At 36.4% G+C, this 25,115-nt stretch overlaps 1 protein-coding gene across 5 annotated transcripts in view; it reads left to right on the forward strand.

Annotated features, from left to right (window-relative positions):
• PIBF1 (progesterone immunomodulatory binding factor 1) overlaps positions 1-25,115 on the forward strand; it is a 214,203-nt gene that overhangs the window by 171,069 nt on the left and 18,019 nt on the right. For 3 of the 5 annotated variants that reach the window (XM_028497922.1, XM_028497921.2, XM_024123149.3), the window contains 2 exons: positions 7,935-8,065; positions 14,250-14,334. In XM_028497922.1, the coding sequence (XP_028353723.1) occupies positions 7,935-8,065; positions 14,250-14,334 (216 nt within the window). Of the gene's footprint in view, positions 1-3,015; positions 3,439-7,934; positions 8,066-14,249; positions 14,335-25,115 lie in introns of those variants that run through there. The other 2 variants (XM_028497923.2, XM_028497924.2) reach the window with 2 other exon arrangements.

Below are 25,115 nucleotides of genomic sequence, written 5' to 3' on the forward strand. Positions count from 1 at the left end.
TCCGCGGCATGTGGGATCCTCCCAGACCAGGGCTCGAACCCATGTCCCCCGTATTGGCAGGCGGATTCTCAACCACTGCGCCACCAGGGAAGCCCCCGCTCTGTTCTTAACTCTCTCTGCTCTGTCCCCTCTTCCTTCAGCTATGCCCTTCCTCAGTGATCACCAGTGACTTCCTAATTGTCAGTATTCTCGTGTCAGTCCCCTGATCTATCTGTGGCATGACATTCTAGATATTCTAGAAATTCTGTCCTCTCTTTGCTTTGCAACACCATTCTCCCTCATATGGCTCTTTAGTCTTCTTAGCTGATAATAGTCATCTTCTTCTAGACCTGGAATGTAGGTGTCCCGCATTGTCTGCCCTTTGCTCTGTTCTTACACCTCAGTGGTGATTCTCAAATGTTAGTGAGTGTAAGAATCATCTAAGATTTTTGCTGAAAATGTAGGTTTCTAAATCCTGCCCTCAGAGACTGTGATTCACTAGGTCTAGAATTGAATCCCAGGAATCTGCATTTTTAACAAGCTATTCTTGTGACTCTAATAAAAGTGATACAGAAGAGAAATAATCCTCTGCCATCCTGTGTACCCCTGTGACTTCAGTCATCAGTTCCATGTTGATTACTTTCAAATATTTTAACATCCTCCTCTCATGAATTTCTCCTTATTATCTGGACCATACTCAGGACCAGCGCAGGGCTGACAATCAATGAGTATGCACTTGCTTTGGGTTATTAAAATAATAGAATATTTGCACAAACACTTGTAAACAGATGTTGCCCTCAGCCCACAAGTGTCATTCTGCCACCACTATCCTGTCTGTCCTGGTCCCTCTCCTAAGATCTTCTAGACCTCCCCATCTTCTGGCAACAAAAAAGTAACACCTGGAACCACAGAGTTTCTTCAGGATCCCGCCCCAGTGCAAAGGCTGACATCCTAATTGGTTGAATTGTATCCATTAAATATTACCCCTGTTGAAGGTGACGATGTCATTAACCATATAGGGACCTAGGAGAAGAAGCCAGCTTTAATGGGGAGGATGGCAAATTCAGCATGCGAGATGGTTTATGTGCAGTGCTTTTAAACCTACTAGAATAGTTGAATGGAGTGGCCTATAACAAGTCCAAGATCACAAGAGCTGTGCCTTCCAAATTTGACTGATCATCAGAATCTAAGGCCCAACCCTGAGAAATTTTGATTCATTGGGACTGAGGCAGGGCCCAGAAGTCCATTTTTTAACATTTCCCCCAGTGGTTATGATGATTAGCTGGGTTTGAGAACTACTGCTGTGGACCGAGAACACAGAAAAGTAGTACCAAAGTATTGCCCCCTGCTGGACCTCAGATAGGCATTTTCCATTCCATGGCACAATCAGAAAGATCAGGGAACAGAATATGTGGGTTTTTCAGCACAGCTAATTACCACTACTAGAAGGTGTCACTTGTATATATTTTATACACAGAAAGCATCTCAATGTTAAATTCCATTCAACAGAATGCATCTTGTAAGAAAGAGTACCATCTGGTAAGAAAGAGTACCATTTTGAGGAGTTTCTTTGAAAATAAACTCCACAAGAAAAAATATCCCACTTTTAGGAAAAACACAACAAATGGTAGTCACCTTCATATGTCTTTTAAATTTAAGAGAACATATATATTATAATCAGGTGTTGCTTTCCTCTGAATCATGTGTACAGTTTATTGAAACAAAGGAGAAATAACGATTCTATAAAATGTTGTATCCTGGGTTTAGTCCTGAGTCATTCGTTACGTACATGATTCCTGAGTCACTAATTACTAAGGCTTTATAAGGAAAAGATTACTAACAATAGGCAAAATGAGCGATTGTGAAACTTTTTTTAATACTAATGATTATAGTTACAGAAAGATTTTTTTAACCATATTGGAGGAATTAAATTCTGTTAAGTTACACTGATTTCAAAAATAGATATTAGCATCACTTTTCACTGAAAAATGTACGTGTACTTTTCCCTGAGGAATGAAATTAATTTGGGGGATTTAGAAGCTCACAAGTTTATAAAGAAACATTCTTAAAATTGACAGCACTATAGAAGTTTTATTATCTAGAGAGTGAGAAGTTTGTAGGTTGTATAGTAGAAATACATTCTGAAAGTAAGGCTTTTGACCCTTAATTTTGTTATAATACTAAAACCTAATATATGTAATTGCTGTAATGAGGAAAAAAACGAACTAAAATAATTAAGACTAATGACTGCTGTTATATTTTTTATGTAACTGAAGTTAGGTTTGATAAGTTTAAACATGGCTCATTCTAGACTACAGCTGACTACAATTTGAAAATGCCCTTAGTTCTTCCCTACCCCGCCCCCCCACCACCTGGACCCCGGACTATTCTGCACTTCGAAACACAAAACAACTTGCCAGTTCAGTTTATTCAGTTAGGGTCAGTTCTGTAAAAACAAAGTCAAGGCAATTGTTTGATTTAATTGACTAGTGAAACTGGTTGTACAGGTAAGTAGAACTTAGTTTTATTTTTGTCCAGCTGCATATTTGAATGTTCATAAAGTAACTTAGTAGAGTAATAAGATTCCAGTGACATTGTAATAGATTTTAAAGAATGATTACCAAAGCAAGGAAAAAGGACACTAAAACCCAAACTAGAGAAAATATTTATGGTATTTTTTTCTTTATGGCTCTCCTTTCACTGCAATGAATTGTGTCCAAAAAAAGTCTTCTTTCCTTTCACTATTCACTTCTTATTCTTTGAGGAATTTTTTCCAGGGCTGTATTTAATATAGCCATAACAAAAATGTCTACTATAATTTAGATGAATAGTTTACATAACTTTTATAAAGTGGTCCTCAAACTGTGTGCAGATATCCTCTAACAGTTGGTCAGCCACCTCTTGGCTTCACTTTCCTCCTCACCTACCTGGACCTCATGGTTGATCATTTTCACAACGAATGTTTCTGCCTTTGATTCTTTCTGCCTTCCTCTCTACCTTCCACTATACCCATCCTGCTCTTCTCTCCACCTTCAGCTTCGAGGCTGCTAGTAACTCATTTCCCCCGCCCCACCCCCGTGAGAGGAAGACCAAAAAACTTGCAGTGCTACGGACTTCCCTGGTGGTGCAGTGGTTAAGAATCTATCTGCCAATGCAGGGGACACGGGTTCGAGTCCTGGCCCGGGAAGATCCCACATGCCGCAGAGCAACTAAGGCCGTGCTCCACGGCTACTGAGCCTGAGCTCTAGAGCCCATGAGCCACAACTACTGAGCCCACGTGCCACAACTACTGAAGCCTGCACGCCTAGAGCCCGTGCTCCGCAACAAGAGAAGCCACGACAATGAGAGGCCCACACATCGCAACGAAGCGTAGCCCCCGCTGACTGCAACTAGAGAAAGCCCGCGCGCAGCAACAAGGACCCAACACAGCCACAAATTAATTAATTAATTTGTAAAAAAATTGCGGTGCTAAAATAAATATGTTTAGATCTTAATTTGAAAAAAAAATGTATAGAACTTGTAAATGTAGTTTATTTGAGAAGGAAATAGAAATCATTTCTTGTCCTAGAAAAACAGCAAATCTTTAGCCTCAAACTTGTTAGGGATTGTAAAGGAAAGAGGGAAAAAAAAATTTTTATATAAAAAGCTAGAAGAAAAAAACAGAATTTTTTTGTCAAAGAACATTTAAGTTCATAAAGCAGGAATTTTATAATTTTTTATTCTGCATAATAAAATACTCCCTTCCCCACCCCCTCGTCCCTATAATAATAGATATCCACCACTTTTGTTCTTATTGTTCAGTTTCTGCATATCCAACTTTAGAATACCTTTTTTAAGAACTTATTATACACCAAAGTAGGGGCCTCCTGATACTGACAGTGCTGGGTTTAGTCCTATTCTAGCATACATTTCATATTTGCTTAGGAGAAAAAGAGTAAGCACAAAGAAACAAAAAGAAAACTAAGGTTGGGACTTCCCTGGTGGCCCAGGGGTTGGGAGTCTGCCTGCCAATGCAGGGGACACGGGTTTGAGCCCTGGTCAGGGAAGATCCCACATGCCGCGGAGCAACGGAGCCCGTGCACCACAACGAAGAGTAGCCCCCGCTTGCCGCAACTAGAGAAAGCCCGCACGCAGCAACAAAGACCCAATGCAACCAAAAATTAATTAATTAATTTTTTTAAAAAAGGAAACTAAGGTTGGTTGAGTATATAAAATGATAAAATCCTTTAGAAAGAACTTTGGTCTTATGTGTCAAGAGTATTACATAGTTATACCTCTTTAACCTTAGTGCATCTTCTGTTCTAAAAAAATTTAACAAACAAAATATTAAGAAAAAACATCTAGGGACTTCCCTGGGGGTGCAGTGGATAGAACTCTGAGCTCCCAATGCAGGGGGCCTGGGTTCAATCCCTGGTCAGGGAACTAGATCCCACCTGCATGACACAACTAAGAGTTCACATGCCACAGCTAAGGAGCCAGCGAGCCGCAACTAAGGAGCCCTCCTGCCGCAACTAAGGAGCCCGCCCTGCGCAACCAAATAAATAAATATGAGAAAAAGATAAAACATCTACAATACAAAACCAGTTTGTTTTAGCATTATTTATACTAGTCAAAAATTGATAGCATCCTAAATGTTTACTAGTATAAACAATGTAATTAAACTGTAACACTTTGGCTTACTAGACAGTTTTGTAACCATTAAAAATACAAAAATATAAATGAAGGTATTCTAACAGCCTGGAAGAATGATTATGATATAAGGTAAAGTAAAAAAGAATAATATAAAGTTGTACATAGTATACAGCATAGTATATATACAACTAAATACATAGTATACAACTATACTAAGTTGTACATAGTATACTAACATTGAACAATCCAGAAAGGAACTAAAACAATTTCATTTATAAAATAAAATAGAAATAAATTTGATCAAAGGGGAGAAAGACTTGTACACTGAAAACTACAAAACATTCCTGAAAGAAATTAAAGAAGACCTAATAAATGAAAAGACATCCCAGGCTAATGGATTAGAAGACTTAAGATTGTTTTTTGGTTGGTTGGTTGGTTGGTTGGTTTTGGGTGTTTTTTCTTTAATTTTTTAAATTGAGGTATCATTGATTTACAACATTGTATAAGTTTGAGGTATACAACATAGTGATTCACAATTTTTAAAGATTACACTCCATTTATATTTATTATAAACTATTGGCTATATTTTCTGTGGTGTACAATATATTCTTGTAGCTTTTTTTTTTGCTTTTTTTTTTTGGCTGCTCAGCTTGTGAAATCTTAGTTCTCCAACCAGGGATTGAACCCGGGCCCTCAGCAGTGAGAGTGTGGACTCCTAACCACTGGATCGCCAGGGAGTTCCCACTTACTTATTTTATACCTACTAGTTTGTATCTCCCCTGCCCCTCTCTTCCCCCTCCCTTTTTCCCTCTCTCCACTGATAATCGCTAGTTTCTTTTCTATATCTGAGTCTTTTTCTTTTTTGTTATATTCACTAGTTTGTTGTATTCTTTAGATTCCACAGATAAATAACATTATAGTATTTGTCTTTCTCTGTCTGACTTATTTCACTAAGCATAATACCCTCCAAGCCCATCCATGGTGTTGCCAATGGCAAAATTTCATTCTTTTTTATGGCCGAGTAGTATTCCATTGTGTATGTATGTATGTGTGTGTGTGTGTGTGTGTGTGTACACACACACACACCACCTTTCCTATTGTAAGTAATGCTACTGTGAGTATTGGGGTGTGTGTATCTTTTCAAATTAGAGTTTTCATCTTTTCTGGATATATGCCCAGGAATAGGATTGCTGGATCATATGGTAGTTCTACTTTTAGTTTTTTAAGGAACCTCCAGACTGTTCTCCATAGTGGCTGTATCAATTTACATTCCCACCAACAGTGCAAGAGGGTTCCCTTTTCTCCACACCCTCTCCAGCATTTGTTATTTGTGGTCTTTTTGATGATAGCTGTTCTGACAGGTGTGAGGTGGTATCTTACTGTGATTTTGATTTACATTTCTCAGATGATTAGCAGTGTTGAACATCTTTTCGTGTGCCTGTTAGCCATCTGTATGGAAAAGACTTAATATTGTTAAGATAGATAACAGTACCACCCAAAACAGCTTACAGATTCAGTGCAGTCTGTATCAGAATCCCAAAGGCATATTTTTGCAGTAATAGAAAAACCCATTCTAAAATTCATGTGGGATTTTAGATGACCTCAAATAGCGAGAACAATCTTGAAAAACAAAAGTTGAAAAACTCATACTTTCAGATTTTAAAATTTACTGTGAAGTTACAGTAATCACAACAGTGTTGTGCTGGCTTAAGGATAGACATGTAAGACTGATGGAATAGAATAGAGAGCCCAGAAGTAAATCTCGCATATATGGTTAATGGTTTTTTCAGTAAGGTTGCCAAGACCACTCAATGGAGAAAAGACAGTCTTTTCAACAAATGGTGCTGGTAGAATTGGATATCTACGTGTAAAAGATTGAAATTAGAACCATGTCTTACACCATATACAAAAATTAACTCAAAATGGATCAAAGTCCTAAATTTCAAAAAGAAAGGTATAAAACTCATAGAAGAAAACGTAGGAGAAAATCTTTATGACCTTGGATTTGGCAGTGGTTTCTTTAAAATGACACCAAAAGTATGGACAACAAAAGAAAAGTAGGTAAGTTGGATTTCATCAAAATTAAAAACTTTTGTGATCCAAAGGGCAGTATCAAGACAGTGAAAAGACAACCCACAGAATAGGAGACAATATTTGCAAATCATATAGCTAATAAGGGCTTAATATCCATAATATATAAAGAACTCCTACAATTCAACAACAAAAAAAAAGAAAAAAATAGACAGCCTAACTAAAATATGGGCAAAAGACCTGAATAGACATTTCTCCAAAGAGGATATACAAATGGCCAATAGGCACATAAAATAACTTTGTTGGCGAGGATGTGGAGAAATTGGAACCAAGGAATGTAAAATGATGCAGCCACTATGAAAAACAGCTGGCAGTTCCTCAAAAAGTTAAATATAGAATTATCATATGACCTAGCAATTCCATTCCACTCCTAGGTAGATACCCAAAGGAATTGAAAACAGGGACTCAAAACAGATATTTATACACCACAACATTAGTCACAATAGCCAAAAAAGTGGAAACAACACAAGTATCCACCAACAGATGAATGAATAAACAAAATATACTATAAACATACATTGGAATATTATTTAGCCATAAAAAGGAATGAAGTTCTGATACATGGTACAACATGGATGCACTTTCAAAACATTACAATAAGTGAATTAAGCAGACAAAAAATGACAAATATCATATGATTCCACTTACATGAGGTATCTAGAATAGGCAGATACATACAGACAGAATAGGGGTTTCCAGGAACTGGGGGATAAGGGGAGTGTTTTTGCTTAATGGGTATAGAGTTTCTGTTTGGGTTGATGAAAATGTTCTGGAAATAGATACTAGTGATGTTTACACATCAAGAATGTACTTAATGCCCCTGAATTGTACACTGTAAAATGGATAAAATGGTAAATTTTATGTTATTTATATTTTAAACATAATTGTTTAAAATTTTAATTATACATAGTGATTTAGGTACGTAAATTATACATAGTGGTTTAGGTACATAAGTAAAGATGGAAGGGAATATGAAGACATGAAAAATTACTAAATTATCATGTGATTATATTATTTTGAGGAGAAATAAAGTTCAAATAAAAGTTTCATTTTTAGCTAAAGAATAGTTATGTTGATTAATAATTTTTAAAACCTTCGAATTTACACAGGAAGAGCTTTTCAGAGTAATTCATATGAGAGAGTTGGTGTACTGTATCTGTGCTAGAACATTTTGAACAATTTTAGTTTCTTATGAAATCGTCTATATTTTAATGAAATCTGTTTTTCTTTAGCTTGACACGGCCAATTCTCTGTTAAACCAGACTCAACAACCTTACAGGTATCTCATTGAATCAGTGCGTCAGAGAGATTCAAAGATTGATTCACTGAAGGAGTGTATTACCCAGCTTGAGAAAGACGTCAGGTAAACCATCTACAAATCTTTTATTTGAGTAATAAAGGCATTGTAAGCGCAATACTGCTATAGACGAATTCAGGTTGGAAATTGTGAAGAAAAAATTGAAACGACAAAGGGGGTCTTAAATGTAATGAGTTCAATTTCTCTTAGAAAAACTAAGTCACATCACATTAAGGTGTTCACAAACAGATGAAATGTACACATTTACTTAGATTCATGTTGACTTTACCAAGGAATTTTTAGGCTTTTCTTCCCTTGACCCTTTACATGAAGTAAACCATGAATTACCTCGATGTAAATAAATTCCTTTCACTTCCTTAGATTGAAATTGTTTTCTTACATGACACCTTATCCAAAAGACTTGCTCCACTGAATAATCATTCAACTTCTTTACCTGTTCATCTATATGATCATTTTTGTCTTTTTAAATAACAGTAGAAGAATGATGCTAAATAAAGAAATAGGTTTTAATTCATGGATGCTTACTTAGTTGGCTTGTTATTAGATTTTAAGATTATTTAGAATAAGTAAGTAGATAAATTATCAATCAATTCATAAAGGTAGAAGCAAAGAATTAGATGGGAGAGAAAATTCTTAAATTAAGGAATTAGAAAAGGTAGTTTATTGAAAAATATAGTTATTGGAGAAGATAGCTATTAAATTCAGGTTTCCTAAGATATATAACCCAAAATATAAAACTGCTGGTAATTAACTCCAAACTGTGAGTGTTCTTTTTGATAAATCAGAATAGTTATCTTTTCTTCTCGTTTCTACCCCACCAAAATAATTGGTCCAAAACTTTATTCCTGATCATAATTTTTTTTTTTTTGGCGGTACAAGGGCCTCTCACCGTTGTGGCCTCTCCCGTTGCGGAGCACAGGCTCCGGACGCGCAGGCTCAGCGGCCATGGCTCACGGGCCCAGCCGCTCCGCGGCATATGGGATCTTCCCAGACCGGGGCACGAACCCGTGTCCCCTGCATCGGCAGGCGGATTCTCAACTACTGCACCACCAGGGAAGCCCATGATCATAATTTTTTGACAATATAATAAAGTAATTTAAAATCACATTTATGTTTTAAATGTCAACATAAATAACAGTTTATTTGTAGATTAATTTTAAAGTTAAAATTAATAATTAGAATATTCATAATCAGCATTAATAAATAAATTCAGTGAATTAATTAAACAGTTCTATAAATAGCTGTTGGGAGCAATAGAAATTATGTCTCATCATCCACTGGAGACTTGGTTATCTTAGGGAAATTGAGGAAAGGATCCCAAAGAGCCCCTTTTCTTTCCATATTACATATTTGATATATTTGAAATTTGGTATAGTGTTTTGTCTTACCTTTGTAATCTTGCAGCAGGGATATATAAAAGGCCTGTGGAAAAAATTACCTCTTTCACAGTTACCTTCAAGTAAGTTTATTTGAATATTTATTTTACTAAGAACTAGGAAAGCTGAAAATGTTTAATATAGAGAAAAATAATAGCCAGCTACAGGAGAAAATTGTAATGATGAACAAATTCAGCCCTAGAGAAATTTAGCAACTTGTCATCTAAAAACATATTAGTTTTCTGTTAGGGCCAAAATTTGAATCCAGATCTGTCTGCTTTCTAATTCCATACTCTTAACCATTATGTTATACTGCCTCCCTATGTTCTAATCTGAATAAGGGATAATTTTTCTTTAACTAATGTAATTAAGGAAGAGAAGCAAAAAAAAAAATAGTGAAGGCTTTTAATGAGTTGATAATTGTTGAGGCTGGGTGACAGATCCATTGTTATAGTTTCTCTCTTGAAATATTTCATAATAAAAAAAAAAATTCCCTATCTGCATTGTCCAATATGGTAGCTGCTAGCTACATGTGGCTATTGGGCCTCTGAAATATGGTTAGTGTTACTGAGGAACTAAAATTTTAATTTTATTTGAATTAAATTAATATTAATTTTCATTGCCACTTGTGGCTAGCTAATAGCTATGGTATTGGACCCTATAGCCAATTTTCTCATCTGTGAAATGAGAGTGGTACCAACAGCACCTAATTCACATGGTTATTCAGAGGATTAAAGGATATAACCTTTGTAATGTATATAGCACTATTCCTATACATTATTAAAAATGCTTTTTAAATGTTTGCTATTATTAGTATTGTCTTATATTTAACACATTTTATGTTGAAAATTATCTTTCAAGTGAGAAATAACACTTCTCAAAATATGCTGAATTTTGACAAAAATTAGGACTCCCTTAATTACAGCAACAGTAATCACAAGAACTATGCCAATTTTGGAATTAAACCAAAAAAAATATTTTGTGTGCTAAACATCTGAAAGGCTTTAAAGCTGTCTGTGTCTCATATATTTATTGTATACTATTTTAGTAGATTCTGAACTAATATTTCACAGGATATGAAGTCTTGCTCTTCATTGAAGCAACTATCTTCTAATGTGGAAAGTTAAGGTGCTTTCAGTATTTTAATTATGGCTTGTGAGATGCTGTAGCTGTACCCTGATGTCGTGAATGAAAGGATGTGATGCCATACAATACAATCAACAAGTCAGATACAACAGGTTAGATCACATTTCTATCTACCATCACCCTGACTCTGAGCCAACGGCATTTCAAATAGAGTAGAATTATCCTGGACTTTGACTACACGCCAGCCTGATTTCTCTTCTCATGGTAAATGTGTCTGTAAAACATAGATATTAATGTGAACATCAAGGGGTAGTTGTGAAAATTAAATGAAGTAACATAGATAAAAAGCTTCCAGCACACAGGAGAAGCTCAGTAAATGTTACCTCCCTTCCTCTTGTCCTTCATTAATTCGAAATTTAAACATTCGATGATCCATCCAAAAAGATGAATGAGTGATTATGTTCCTTGATAATTCCTGTTTCTTTTTGCTGGGTGTGGATTTTAATTGTAAAGAATACTTACATTAACTGATTAATTTGTAAATGTTTCTCTAGCTTATACAATAAAGCTCTTTAAAGAACTGAATATAAATTTTATCATTTTCTTACAAAATAAAATTATATCACACCCACAACTTGCCAGTTTAGCCATCGATACAATTTATTCAATGCCTAGAAAGATTAGCATAAACATGCGCTAAAATGAAATCGTGATAAACATGTTAAAAGCTAACATCTGAGATATCACTACTAACTGTCATTAAAGTAATACTGTTCTAAAAGTAGTACTTTTAACTCTCCTCCACCAATCCACAAGAGACAATCTGGGTTATATTGTTTGATCTATAGTTCAGGACCAAAGGAAGCATGGAAAGAGAATAATTAGCATAAGTTTTCTTTCTGTTTTCAGTTCTCCATTTATCGTTAACTAGTCATTTAGGAAGAAAAGACTACTTAGGCGCTTATAAGGCTAGGCCAGAGTATATTGATCCAGGAAGTTAAAGAACAATATATCAGGAATATGTTTTCATATAGCAGGTGAAACAGTGCCATAAACATGAATTTCTGAGTAATAATTAACAGTGAATTGAACAATTATGGGTGTAATATACCATTCACGGTAGACGTGCTTATAAGGAGATTTGTTTTGTAGTTGCTTTATGAGTCACGCATAGAAGCTTTGTATTTTTATAGGTAAGTTTCCACTGTTATGAAATGTCTTATGTAGACTAAACTTCTGTTGAGTAATTACTGTGTGTGGAAGAACACAGAGTATAATAATCATCATATTCAGTTTTAGAGACCCATGTGTTGAAGGTAGTCTCCCTTGTAATTTAAGAAAGAGAAGGCTAAGACTTTGAAAATATATATCCAAGTATTGTCTGTGGAGCCAACGTCTTGCAAATAGAACTGAGTTGCTTTGTCAACCAGTTTATCCACTTACCTTTTATTCCATGTTATATGGTTAGTTTTGTTATTTAAATATGGAATACTTAACTTTCTTCTGAAAAAATTAAACGCGACATATAAAGCATTTCTAATGAATTATTCAGTCAAAATCCTTTAATTACATCAACATTTTGTTCCTATTACACTACACTTTACTTAATGGGCCTATTGGTATTTGAGAGCCTACGTGTGTGTGTCTGTGTATGTGTTTGTGCGTGTGCACCCATGTATGTACTGCATGTGAGCGCGTGTTTACCTTCTGTGTGTATGTGGGTACATGTATACGAACATGTATATGTGCATGTATATGAACACATCTGTTCCTTGAATATTCCTATTCGTATTTACTGAACATTTATTTTCACTTTGAAAAATATTTTGGGGACTTCCCTGGTGGCTCAGTGGTTAAGAATCCACCCACCAGTGCAGGGGGACACAGGTTTGAGCCCTGGTCCGGGAAGATCCCAGATGCCACAGAGCAACTAAGCCCGCACGCCGCAACTACTGAGCCCACGCGCCGCAACTGCTGAGCCCGCGTGCCGCAACTGCTGAGCCCACGCACCACAACTACTGAAGCCTGCACACTCTAGAGCCTGTGCTCTGCAACAAGGGAAGCCACTGCAGTGAGAAGCCCATGCACTGCAACGAAGAGTAGCCCCTGCCCTCCTCAACTAGAGAAAGCCCGCATGCAGCAACGAAGACCAAACACAGCCAAAAATTAATAGAAAAATAAAAGAAAGAAAAAGAGAAGGAAAAATATTTTGTCTTCATTGTGATCCTAGCTAAGGATAGAATTTTAAAGTTACAGAAACACCTGATCTTTACCATGCTTTGGGGGACTCAAGCAGAACACAGCACTCAGTTTCCTTTTTATCATCTAGTTCTTTTCAACTCCTCAGCTCAGTAGGATCTCTGACGCCTAACTCCAAAAGTCAGTTTGTTTTTATGCTGAGCTGCTTACCTTTATTGACATTTAATTACTGTTTTCCTCTGATGACTGTTTCTTATCTAAATTAGTAAAACGATATAGCATTTTGTAGAGTTTTATGTGCTCAGTGTTTTATGTAATCATTCATTAGATAATTCACATGTCCCTTTCACATACATGAGTATTATTTTCCACTTTTACGGATGTGAAAACAGGTTCAGTGGGGTGGTATGTGTCGTGCTTTATACCACACAGTTGAGTCAATGGCACAGTTGGAAACAAGTCAGAGTTGCATCTAGTCTTTCTTCTCAGAGGACAAACTCTGATGCTTCCTTGGGGAAGTTCTCAATTAGCAGGAAGGAGGAAAATGTACATTTTTTTACTCTTAAGTCCTTGGAATTACCAGTGCTTTCAGAATACTACTACTATTCACTGAGTTTAAAAAAACTTCTCCCTAATATTTTGAAAATTGGTGGCATTCTGTTTTCTTAAAGTATAACTTAAAACATCTTACCTGTTCAGCAAAACAATTCTCATTAATTTCACCTTTACAGATTTTGTTTTGACATTCAAGGAATTATGTTGCTTCAATTCATTGTTGCTTTTCTTAATCCTTGTAGTGCTGGCTGAGTAGACTCATCCCAGTGGCTTTCAAAGAATATTTTATTTAATGTTTCTAAATATTTTTATATGTTGAATAATCAAACTCCGGACAGTATAAGACAGGCCTCAAATATTTATGTTTTAAAATATTAACATGTCCTTACAATTAGGCTTCTCACCCTTTCCTATCAGAAGGTAGGTCATTTCAAAGAGAAATTCACAATGCAGACTTAGAAGTTGAAGACTGAACTAAGAATTTGGAGACAAAAATTGTTTCCGCAAGTTTACTGTAGATCAAATACTTGATTCATTTATCTCACTCAGCTATATACCTGGTAATTTAGTATGTGATAAATTATAAATAGTACTACTTTCAGTTTTAAGGATGTTATAATTTGACTTTCAGTGTCTCAAATTTTAATATGGTGCCCATACGTACTTTCTTTTTACCTTTTATATAAGTCCCACTTCATCTTTTTACATTTCAGGAGTAACCAGTCATCCTTAAAACACCAATTTTATGCCCCTACTAGGCAGGAAAGTATTCTCAGAAAGCATCTCAGTTGCACTGTCAAATAGTTGTGAAAAGAAAAAGTATTCTTATAAAATAGCTAGGCCAATGATTGAATCAAGCATTGTAGTCACTGATCTGATATCTTTATGAACTATAAATTTAATTTTTCTTTAATTCAAACCATCAGAGTTAGTCTTTTGCTATTTATTATTTGTTAATTAAATTTGTATTAGTATGACAACTTTTAAAAACTTGGTGGTTTTTTTTTTTCCAGCAATTTAAATAAAGAAAAGTCAGCTTTACAGCACATGAAGAATCAAATGGCATTAGATTTGGAACAACTTCTAAATCATCGTGAGGTACTTTTTCCATTTTGTCATAATTTTTACCACCTTAGGCTTTTTCAAAATCATATTTGGTTAAGATTATTGGATCCCAGTAGTCTGTGTTCATTATGAGTTAATGCTTATTCCTGGAATGCTCCTTCTTGATGGCCCCTATTGCCTTGTTCATATCTCTGTCATTGAATTTCCATGTTATTTAATAATTATCTGTCCTATCCCTTTCTCCCTCTAGACAGTAAATTTATTTATTTTTTAATATTTATTTGGCTGCGTCGGGTCTTAGTTGTGGCATGCAGGATATTTAGTTGTGGTATGCGGGATATTTTAGTTGTGGCATGTGGGCTCTTAGTTGCAGCATGTGAGATCTAGTTCCATGACCAGGGATCAGACCCAGCCTCCTTGCATTGGAAGTGCTGAGTCTTTGCCCCTGGACCACCAGGGAAGTCCCTAGACAGTACATTTCTTTAGTGTACCTCTGTCTTATGCATCATTGTGTGGCCAGTGCCTGGTGTACAATATTTGTATTGAACTTTAAAATTCATAAGTTTTCTTTTAATTTGTTCCTCACAAAAAATATTTTAAAGGTAATAGAATCCTTATTTTATAAAAGAAGAAAATCAGTTTTTGGTAGCTTCCCCAGAGCCAGGTGGTAACTAAGAGATAACCCCAGGTTTTTTTCTCATTTTTTTAAGTCAGATTTATTGAGATATGATATACAATAAAATTTACCCTTTCCAGCATACATTTCTATGATTTTTGACTAATGCATATAGTTGTGTAACCATCACCACAATCGATATATAAAATCGTTCCATCACCCCAGAAAATTCCCTCTTGACCCCTTTGTAGTGACCCTTTTCCCCCAACTCCAGTGGATCTGTTTTCTATCCCTATAGTTTTGCCTTTTTTCAACAAAAGGTATTATCCTTTCACAGAATGTCAAATAAATAAAATTATTAGTCTTTTTAGTCTCGGTTTTTTCACTTGCCATAAAACAGATCAATCTATGTTGTTGTAAATATTAGTAATTTGTACTAATTTTTATTGCTGAGTAGTATTCCATTGTATGGATATACCACAGTTTGTTAATCCATTCACCAGCTGATGGACATTTGAGTTGTTTTCATTTGGGAGTGCCTATAAATAAAGCTGCTGTACACAACTGTGTATGTATTTTTGTGCAAATATAAGTTTCCATTTCTCTTGGTAAACACGAGGAGCAGGACTGCTGGGCCATATGGAAAGTGTGTGTTTCATGTTGTAAGAAACTGCCAGTCTGTTTTCCAAAGTGACTGTATCTTTTGCATTCCCACCAGCAGTGAATGAGAGTTCCAGTTGCTCTGCATCCTCGCCAGCAGTTGGTACCGTTAAGCCTAGTTTTTTAATCCATGAATTTTTTCCACTGTACTATCACTGCCTTGTCTTAGCCATGTTTTTACCGTTTTGCTATCCTAACAGAGAAAAAATGCTCAAAACAGATCATTGGTTTATGAGTATCCTGAAGACATTGTTTCCTAGTCTGGGAAAGATATATCAGGTATTTGGGAAGAAATTATTGGAAGGAAATTATTGAGAGAGATGAACTAGGGAATATTCCTGGAAGCAGCTCAAAGATGTATATCATCTAGAAATGGTGTCAGGGGAATTGGGTGAAGTGCCCGGAACAGCCAATAGATAACAGTTGAATAAGAATAACTTGGATAAATTAAATTTTTTGAAAGTTAAAATCAGGACTGAGACTAAGGTGAGGGCAGCCAGGCACTGAAGGCACAAAATAGAGGAGGTGCCCCCTCTCAAGAGGCATGCACAGTGCAGCGCTGGCACCTGAGACCTTGCCTTACCCTAGTCAGGACCCTGTGAAAATGATCTAGTATGAATCATTGCTTCAATCAGCTAAATTTTCTCAGTTTAAATTAGTGATTCATAAAGAGACCAAATGAACATTTAAAGTGTTTCATTTTCTTTTTGCACTGGGCAGCTCTTGCTCTAACTTTTTAAGTGGTGTTACTTAGTTCTGGTAAGACTGTTTATGGTAATAAGAAATGAGATCCCCCCTCATTTACATAGTTATCCAATATGTGTTACATGAAAAAAGAAAATGAGTGGGATAGTTCTAGGTTGACAATGCTAGGATAGTTGAGGCATGGCCACAGAAGATTTATTTTCTATTCGTGTTAGCTCAAAATTGTTAGCTTAAAACTCCCCTCACGTTGGGAGTTCAATTGTGGTCTTAAGGATTTCCAGGAATGATAAAATCCATAGTGACCTCTTAGTCTATAAACTTCTAGCATTTATACATTCAAAAATGGTTGTGTGTATTTGGAAAGTGTATTAGGTGATTTTTATTCTCTTCTTTAGAGAAAATGTATTAACCTAATAATAAAAAAAAGTGAAGAGAGGGTGAGTATGGAGAAAACTAGCCTTTTTTAGTTTGCCTTTTCAGACTACAAAGCTCAGCTGAGATGAGTAAACATATTAAGTTAAAGGATCTGCACAAAAAATACTAACTGAAAGATGTGATCATAAATTGAATTGAGATCTCATATCTGTCCACGTCCGTCTATTCTGAATTCTCCAGGTTCTGTCCCTGTACTCAGTGAAACCCTTCGGAAAGCAGAGAGAAGGGGAAAGGGGCAAAATATCTCTCCTAACAAAATTCCTTCCATTAAGGCACAATTGAATGTCATGACCTCTGCCTTTATAGAAGATCGGAATAAAATCTGGTGTCATTTCTCTTTGTTTCGTGAAACTATTTAAGGCAATCTACTAAGTACTTCCATTTATATTACATAATTTAGTCTTTGCTACAGTACCCTGAGATAAATATCATTGTCCCTACTTTTACAGATGAAACTGATGCTGATAAGAGTTAAGTAACTCAACTGTACTTACTGTAGAAACTTCTTTTTTTTTTTTCTGAAACAAAAGCTTATGATCTTTCTCCTTAGTCCCATTTAGACAAAAATCTCAGGATGAATTACTGCTTGTGTGAGTTCCAGGAAAATTTTTGCCTCTGTAGATGAAGTTATATCCTTCTTTCTTTTTTTCAGAAAATGAAAACTATGTAATTTAATGTGCTTCCTTTTCGTCTTAGTTGCCAGAAAAGTCAGAGCTGAATATCTTATCCAGGTGTTGTAATCTTTTTTTTCTCTTCTTTCACTTTTGATGCTTCAGAATAACTTTTTCTTTGTCTTTCAAGTGGAATGTAATCTTCTTTACCCTTAAATGTCTTCACTTATGCTAAGAGCTTTTAGGTATAAAAATATAAAATATAAATCTTAAATAATTAGGTTTTTAAAAAGGTAAAGGAAAAAGATTGATAGGATCTCACTCTTAGTTAACATTATCAGGGCTTCAAACTAAACATTCAGTTTTGAGTATACGAAATGTGATTCCTTAGAATGGCGTTTCTCTCTTTGAGCATACCTCTCAAGAGTCTTCTTTAATGGCCTTCATTTTTCATTTATTTTTATCCACTCATATTTGCCTTAATGAAACAAGATTTGCTGAACACCTTTGGAAATTTTAATTCTGCTTTTATTTGTATATATTTCATCATGTGTCCTTAGAATCTAAGCTTTCAAAAGTAGGAGAAGTATCTTTAATCAGCCATGTATCTAATAGAATACTGAGCATAATTTTAAGAAACTGATATAAAAACCTTTTTCTAATTTCTTTTGCAGCTGTATTAGGGAGAGTGGTAAGAGCCCCACTTAGGAAGCTATTTCAGTATTTCATTGAGCAATAGGTGGTATCATGAACTAAACTGGTGATGATGGTGTCCAACAAGAATGGACCAATTTGAAAACTGTTTAGAAAGCAGAATCACTCGGCTTGGTGATTGACTGAATTTAGGGAATGATGAAGAGAGGAGGAATGAGAATTGATGCCCAGGGTTTTGGCTTGTATCCTGGGTTTATGGTGGTGCTACAAAGAACATAGGAGGAATAGGTTTGGGAAAGAAGAACTCAAGAAAATATCTACGTGGATATATTCAGTAGAGAGTTAAAAATGTAGGTTCTGGAGGCCAAGAAAGAGAAGTTATCTGGAGGTAGAGATTTGAGAGTCAACAGCTTAAAGATGGTGCTTTACATGGAAGTAGATTAAATGAACTAGTAAGGGTATATAGCGTGAGAACAGAAAAAGGCCTAGGACAGATTCTTGATGAGCACTAATATTTAAGGGCTGGGCAGAGCAAAAAATGCTTACTCAAAGAAGAGTGAGGAGTGACCAGAGAAATGGCAGGTGCATCAGGAAAAGAGTAGACCCACGTGAAGCCAGAAGCATTCAGAAGGGAGGAAGTTGTCAGCGGTGGCTTAGGCTGCCAAGGGGCCAAGTCGAACAAAGATGAAAAAGAAAATGGTATTTGGATTTAACAAGATGTTTAAAAACAGCAGTTTCAGTGGCACTAAAGGCAGATTGCAGTGAACTGATAAATAAGTAGAAGTTGAAAAATAGTAAAAGGAAAACTAGGCAACCCTTTGAATAAGAGAATATAAGGTGATCAGGGAGGGAGCGTGAGATCAAGGGCCTTTACCTCCCCGAGTTGGAGAGTATCCAGCTTAGATGGTGATAGGTAGGAACCAAACAGAGAGAGGCATTGAAAGTACAAAAGAGAGAGGATAATCAATTGAGCAAAAGTGTTGGGAAAGGAGCAGATCCAGGGTGAAGTGATGGGATTTAACTTTAGACAGGTGGGGCACCTTTTCCATTTTGTAGGGGAGAAATCAAAATTACATTAAAAGTGAGTTAGGGGCTTCCCCGGTTGCGCAGTGGTTGAGAGTCCGCCTGCCGATGCAGGGGACACGGGTTCGTGCCCCGGTCCGGGAGGATCCCACATGCCGCGGAGCGGCTGGGCCCGTGAGCCATGGCCGCTGAGCCTGCGCGTCCGGAGCCTGTGCTCCTCAACGGGAGAGGCCGCAACAGTGACAGGCCCGCGTACCGCAAAAAAAAAAAAAAAAGTAAGTTAGTAGGCGTGGTGGTAAGAATTTAGGGAGTTCCCATCTAATGGTTGTTTTCTAACGGGCAAGACACATGATAGGATCATTGTTTTGAGGAAAATAGAAGTTTGAAAGAGCTATGTAATAAATGAGTGATGTACATTACAGAAACAAATAATTGCCAAGATGAAGTGTCATATATTTGTAGTAGTGCCATTCTGTGTAATTTTTCTCTAGCAGCTTACACTCAGCATGCTAGGTGTAACCATGGAGAAGGTGGACAGTGGATTGACCCAGAATTACATATATACTTGTTCAGCTCTCTTATTAATAAATTCTAAGGCTGGAATTACCCTTATATTCCTTACATCACCTATATTTTGAAATACTGTGGGAAAAGCCAGAAGTCAGACAGGCAAGATGGCTCTGCTACTTAATAGCTATGGATTCTTTTTTTTTTTTTTAAGACAATTTTTTAGAGCAGTTTAAAGTTCACAGCAAAATTGAGAGGAAGGTACAGAGATTTCCCATATGCCCCCTGCCCCCGCCCCCGATGCACAGCCTCCCCAGAGTGTGGACATTTGGTACAAATGATGAACCTACGCCAACATGTCATAATCACTTAAAGCCCACAGTTTAATAGCTATGGATTCTTGAGACAATAATTTAACCCCTCTTAACTCAGTTTCCTCATATATAAATAAAGGTAATATCTACTTTACAGGGTTATATGAGAATTAATATAGTACATTCCTGGCATGTGACAGTAACTCAGTAACTGTAGGACCCTTCCCTCTTTTCCTTCCTTTTCAAGAGTCAGTTCAAATGTTATCTATTCTTTGAAGCCCTTCATAACTCAATAAAGAAAAACTTATCTTTTTTTTTTTACTTCTTTCACATAACTTTAAAAATACTTGTATTAATATTCCTATCACTATATATCACAATTACGCATCTGTCTTGCCAATAGAGTGCCTAGTTTTCCTTTGTGTATTAGCCTTTAGCACAGTATTTGGTAAGTATTCAATTGAATGTTTGTTAAACTAACTGTGATCTTTTCCAATCTTCAAGAATAATTGCACTAGAAGCTGTCAAATGGAAAGCATTAGAAACCAGCCTTTAATATATTCACATTCTCTCTCCTCAAAAGTAAATATTTGTGGAATATAAAAAATCTGGGGCTTCCCTGGTGGCGCAGTGGTTGAGAGGCCGCCTGCCGATGCAGGGGACACGGGTTCGTGCCCCGGTCCGGGAAGATCCCACATGCCGCGGAGCGGCTGGGCCCGTGAGCGCAAAAAAAAAAAAAAAAAAAAAAAATCTGTTTCTCAAACCTGAGATTCTTCTACCCTCTCACTCACTGCTTCTGCCAATAATCTCTCTCAAGGTCCACAAGCATTTCAGTTAGTATTTAACCTGCATGTAACCAACCACTTCTTACTAAGTGCCTAGCATGTGCCAGGCCTCACACTTACCTGGTTGGACTAACTCCCATGGTTCCAGATAACTTGCCTTTTATTGCAGTGAATGTCACGTAACAAAAAGAAAACAAACCCTGCAGTTAGCCAGGTTTCTGAAAAGTGAAGTCACAGTATAATTATCATTCTTTTATGGTATGTTTATGTTCCAGGACTCTAACTCCTGTGTTCTTTGTGATTTCTCGGAAAGTTTCAGGGACATTTCAGCATCACAAGTGCCCCTTAGGCAATCCACTTCATAAAGGGTTCAAACAAATTACATATTTCTATATGTGTGTCATTCTTTTTGGTTCATACTTGACTATTTTGAAATTTTCTTAAGAATACCTTTTTACACGATTTTCTTACACACATATGTACTTAAATTTTACAGTCAGAACAGTCAGTATGACTAAAAAAAAAAAGTGTGTGTGTAAGTTAATTTTTCTTTAAATGAAGATGTAATTATTTCTCAGATTCATACATTTCTCATCATAATGGTGCTCTTCAAGTTCAAATTTGTTTTTGATTTCCTAGATGTAAATGTATATATATATATATATATATATATACATAATTTTATTTATTTTTTTTTGCGGTATGCGGGCCGCTCACTGTAGTGGCCTCTCCCGTTGCGGAGCTCAGGCTCCAGACGCGCAGGCTCAGCGGCCATGGCCCACGGGCCCAGCCGCTCCGCGGCATGTGGGATCTTCCCGGACCGGGGCACGAACCCGTGTCCCCTGCATCGGCAGGCGGACTCTCAACCACTGCGCCACCAGGGAAGCCCTGTAAGTGTATATTTTAAAGACAGTTATCATGGTGGAAACCTAAAACACATAGAATATAAGTCATATTTTCCCTATAATGTTTTAGAATGTTTATTTTTTCCATATAAGGGTATGTGAATTTAGGTCTGAGGAAATTCAGGGAGTAAAGTATTGCAAAAAATACTCATTTGTGAATGTTGAATTTAAATATACTTTAAGTATGACAAAACTAAACCTACTGTATAAAAGTAATAATAATATCTTGAGTTTTTATAACTTCTTCCTACCAAAATGTTTTAAAATTTTTCAGCCCAATTATGTTATACTAAAGTGTCCCAAGAGCTCTGTGATGGTCTTATACCCATTCGACAGATGTAGCAACTGAATGTTCCCTCTCCTCAATGTTGAATTGCATAAAAGACACAAATTTTTCTTTTATTGTACTCTGTGGACCTCTATGTTTATGTGGACTTATACAAAACTTAGAACTAGGTCAGATTATTTTGATTTTATAAGTATTTTGGCTTCATTTTTAATCTTTTCATCATCAGCTTTAAAATTACAGATATCTCTGTTGTGTCCTGCAAGTAAAATTCTGTCTTGTGTGAAACATTCTATCTCATCATAAAAATACTTTATCTGTGTATATATGCTCTTTTAACTTTTTTCACATCACACTTTCACATCTATTATGTATCATATAGACGTGTCATTTTCTAGTTATTGTTTTTGCTTTTTTTTTTTAAAGAATGAAATGTATATTTTTCCCACTACATTTTAGAAGTTTGGTATGTTTTCTTTTAAATAGTAAGTACACTTCTCTGACCCTTTTTTATCAGTGAGGAACAAGTAAATGACCTCTTGCTATCATTTCTAACCCTGTGTTTTTATGACTTCTAGAATAGCGGCAGTTTATAACAAACCAAACAATTCTAGGGTATAAGGAAACACACAAAACAAACTGCAAAGCTATTAAAGTAAGTCTCTGGAAATATGTTGGCCAGGAGAGATTATTAACAATGAAATGAAATGATTATGGTCTTATTTGGCAGTATTTTAATTTAAACTTAACAAATCTATGTCCCATATGAAGGAGCTGACACTGAGGGAAGGCAGGGAATACAACACGGAGAAGGTACAGGCACTGGAGTGAGTCACACTCTGGACACCAGTGCTCAAAATGGAGGAGAGAGTCTGGAGTCTGAAATTGATGATGGAAATCCACAAGAACATGCGTCAAAACTATCAGATTATACTGAAGTAGTGAAGGCCAGAAACCAGACAGCAACTAGATGAATACTTGTATAGAAGGGAAAGCCAGGCACCAAGAGGACATGAATACCAGAAGGCAAAGCAGTTAGAAGTCCAAGGTACTATTCAGTAATCAGATGAGTGAAAGGGTCTGCACAAACCAATCAGAACAGAATCAAGGTGCCCACACTTCTGTTTTAAGTCAACAGTGGCAGTAGGTTTCAGTTCAGAGGGGCCTACTTCAGTGTGTTAATGCTAGCTTCCTCTACCTGCCTCGCTGTTGAGGATGACCTTAAGATTATGTGCAAATTTAGGAAAGAATGTTGTAGGTGATTAGTTACGTCCCCTAGGCTATGACAGCACAGTTGTGTCTCATTCACCAAACACGTGAGCTCTCACTAAGCTTTCAGTGGTAGATAGGGTATGACTCCAAAAATGTTTGTCATCTGAAATGCATTAGAATAAGGAGTAGATAAGCCTTATTTCCCTCGGCTCTGGCCAAGACTCCTTTCTTTATTCTGTCCTAGGCCCAAAACTTTGAATACTAGGAGATAATCAGAGGAAAATAATCAAGATGATAAAAGAATTCTTTTCAGTCATAAGAGAGATTAATGGATTGGGGGTGTTTAGAGAAGAAAAGACTTAGAGAGATATAAGAAATTCAAAGTAGGCAGAAATAGACTTGCGATACATCTCTCCAAAGGCTGAAATTAAAACCTAAGGGTAGACATTATAAGGAGACATGTTTTGTTTGCTTTCTTCACGTGTTATTGCTGTTGTTCTGCTTTGTTTTGTATAGAGGTTAAATAACTTGAAGGTCCCTTCCAAACCTGAAATTGCGGCTATCAAAGGCCTTGACAGAAGGCATCCGCATTACTGTGTACATAACGTCTAAATAATGACAGCTTTGAACCCATTTGAATCCCGATTTCATTTCTTAATAGCTAATGAATCTGGCTTTTTTTTTTTTTTTTTTTTTTTAATTTTTGGCCACATTGCGTCTTCATTGCTGCACGCAGGCTTTCTCTAGTTGCGGCGAGCCGGGGCTGCTCATCATTGCAGCGCATGGGCTTCTTATTGCGGTGGCTTCTCTTGTTGTGGAGCACAGGCTCTAGGTGTGCAGGCTTCAGTAGTTGTGGCACGCGGGCTCAGTAGTTGTGGTACACGGACTTAGTTGCTCCACAGCATGTGGGATCTTCCTGGACCAGGGCTCGAACCCGTGTCCCCTGCATTGGCAGGCGGATTCTTAACCACTGTGCCTCCAGGGAAGTCCTTGGCTATATTTCTTAAAATCTTCTAAAACTCAGTTTCCTTATCTTGAAAATTGAAGTAATATCTACCTCTTGGTATTTTGGAAAGGATTAAATTTTTATGTAAAATACTTAGTGCAAAGCCTGGCACATAGTAAATACTACATGAATGTTAATTTGCCATACAAAATCTGTTTTCTGTATTGTTTAGAGTATAGTGCCATTGACATCCAAGGTATATTTTTACTTCTTCAAAAATCATACATTGAACTGTTAAAAATTTGCTTTGATAATATTAATAATTTAAAATTTTCATTGAGCACCTAGAGTATTGATAGATGACTTTGAAATAAATTTACATTTTCTTTTAAACTATAGTGTTAGATATGATAATGATATTGTGGGGGTTTTTTTTAATCTTTATCTGTTAAAAATCTCTACTGAAGTATTTACAAGTGAAATGATCTGAGGTCTGAAATCTGCTCTAAAATATTTCAAAATAACTAGAAAGGAAGTAGATAAAACAATGTTGACAGAACATTATGGCAGTTCCTCAGATGATTAAGCATAGAGTTACCATATGGCCTAGCAATTCCACAACTAGGTTTATACTCAAGAAAAATGAAAACATGTCTACACAAAAACTTGTACATGAATGTTAGATGTTAGCAGCATTATTCACAACAACCCAAATGTTTACCAGCTGATGAATGGATAAACAAAACGTGGTATAGCCATACAATGGAATATTACTTAGTCATAAAAAGAAATGAAGTACTGATAGATTTACAACATCGATGAAGCTTGAAAACACTATGCTAGGTAAAAGAAGCTGGTCACAAAAGACCATATATTATATGATTCCATTCATTTGAAATGTCTAGAACAGAGAAATCTACAGAAACAGAAAGTCGATTAGTGGTTGCTTAGGGTTGGGAAGTTGAGGACCAGATGGGATAGAGGAGTGATTCCTAGAGGACTTGGTGTTTCTTTTTGAGGTGATAAAAAAAGTTTTAAAATTGTATACTTTGTTTGTTTTTTGTTTTTGTTTGGTTTTTTTTTTTGCGGTACGCGGGCCTCTCACCGCTGTGGCCTCTCCCGTTGCGGAGCACAGGCTCCGGACGCGCAGGCTCA

Source organism: Physeter macrocephalus, chromosome 13 (genome assembly GCF_002837175.3).
Source record: "Physeter macrocephalus isolate SW-GA chromosome 13, ASM283717v5, whole genome shotgun sequence".
NCBI lineage: Eukaryota > Metazoa > Chordata > Mammalia > Artiodactyla > Physeteridae > Physeter > Physeter macrocephalus.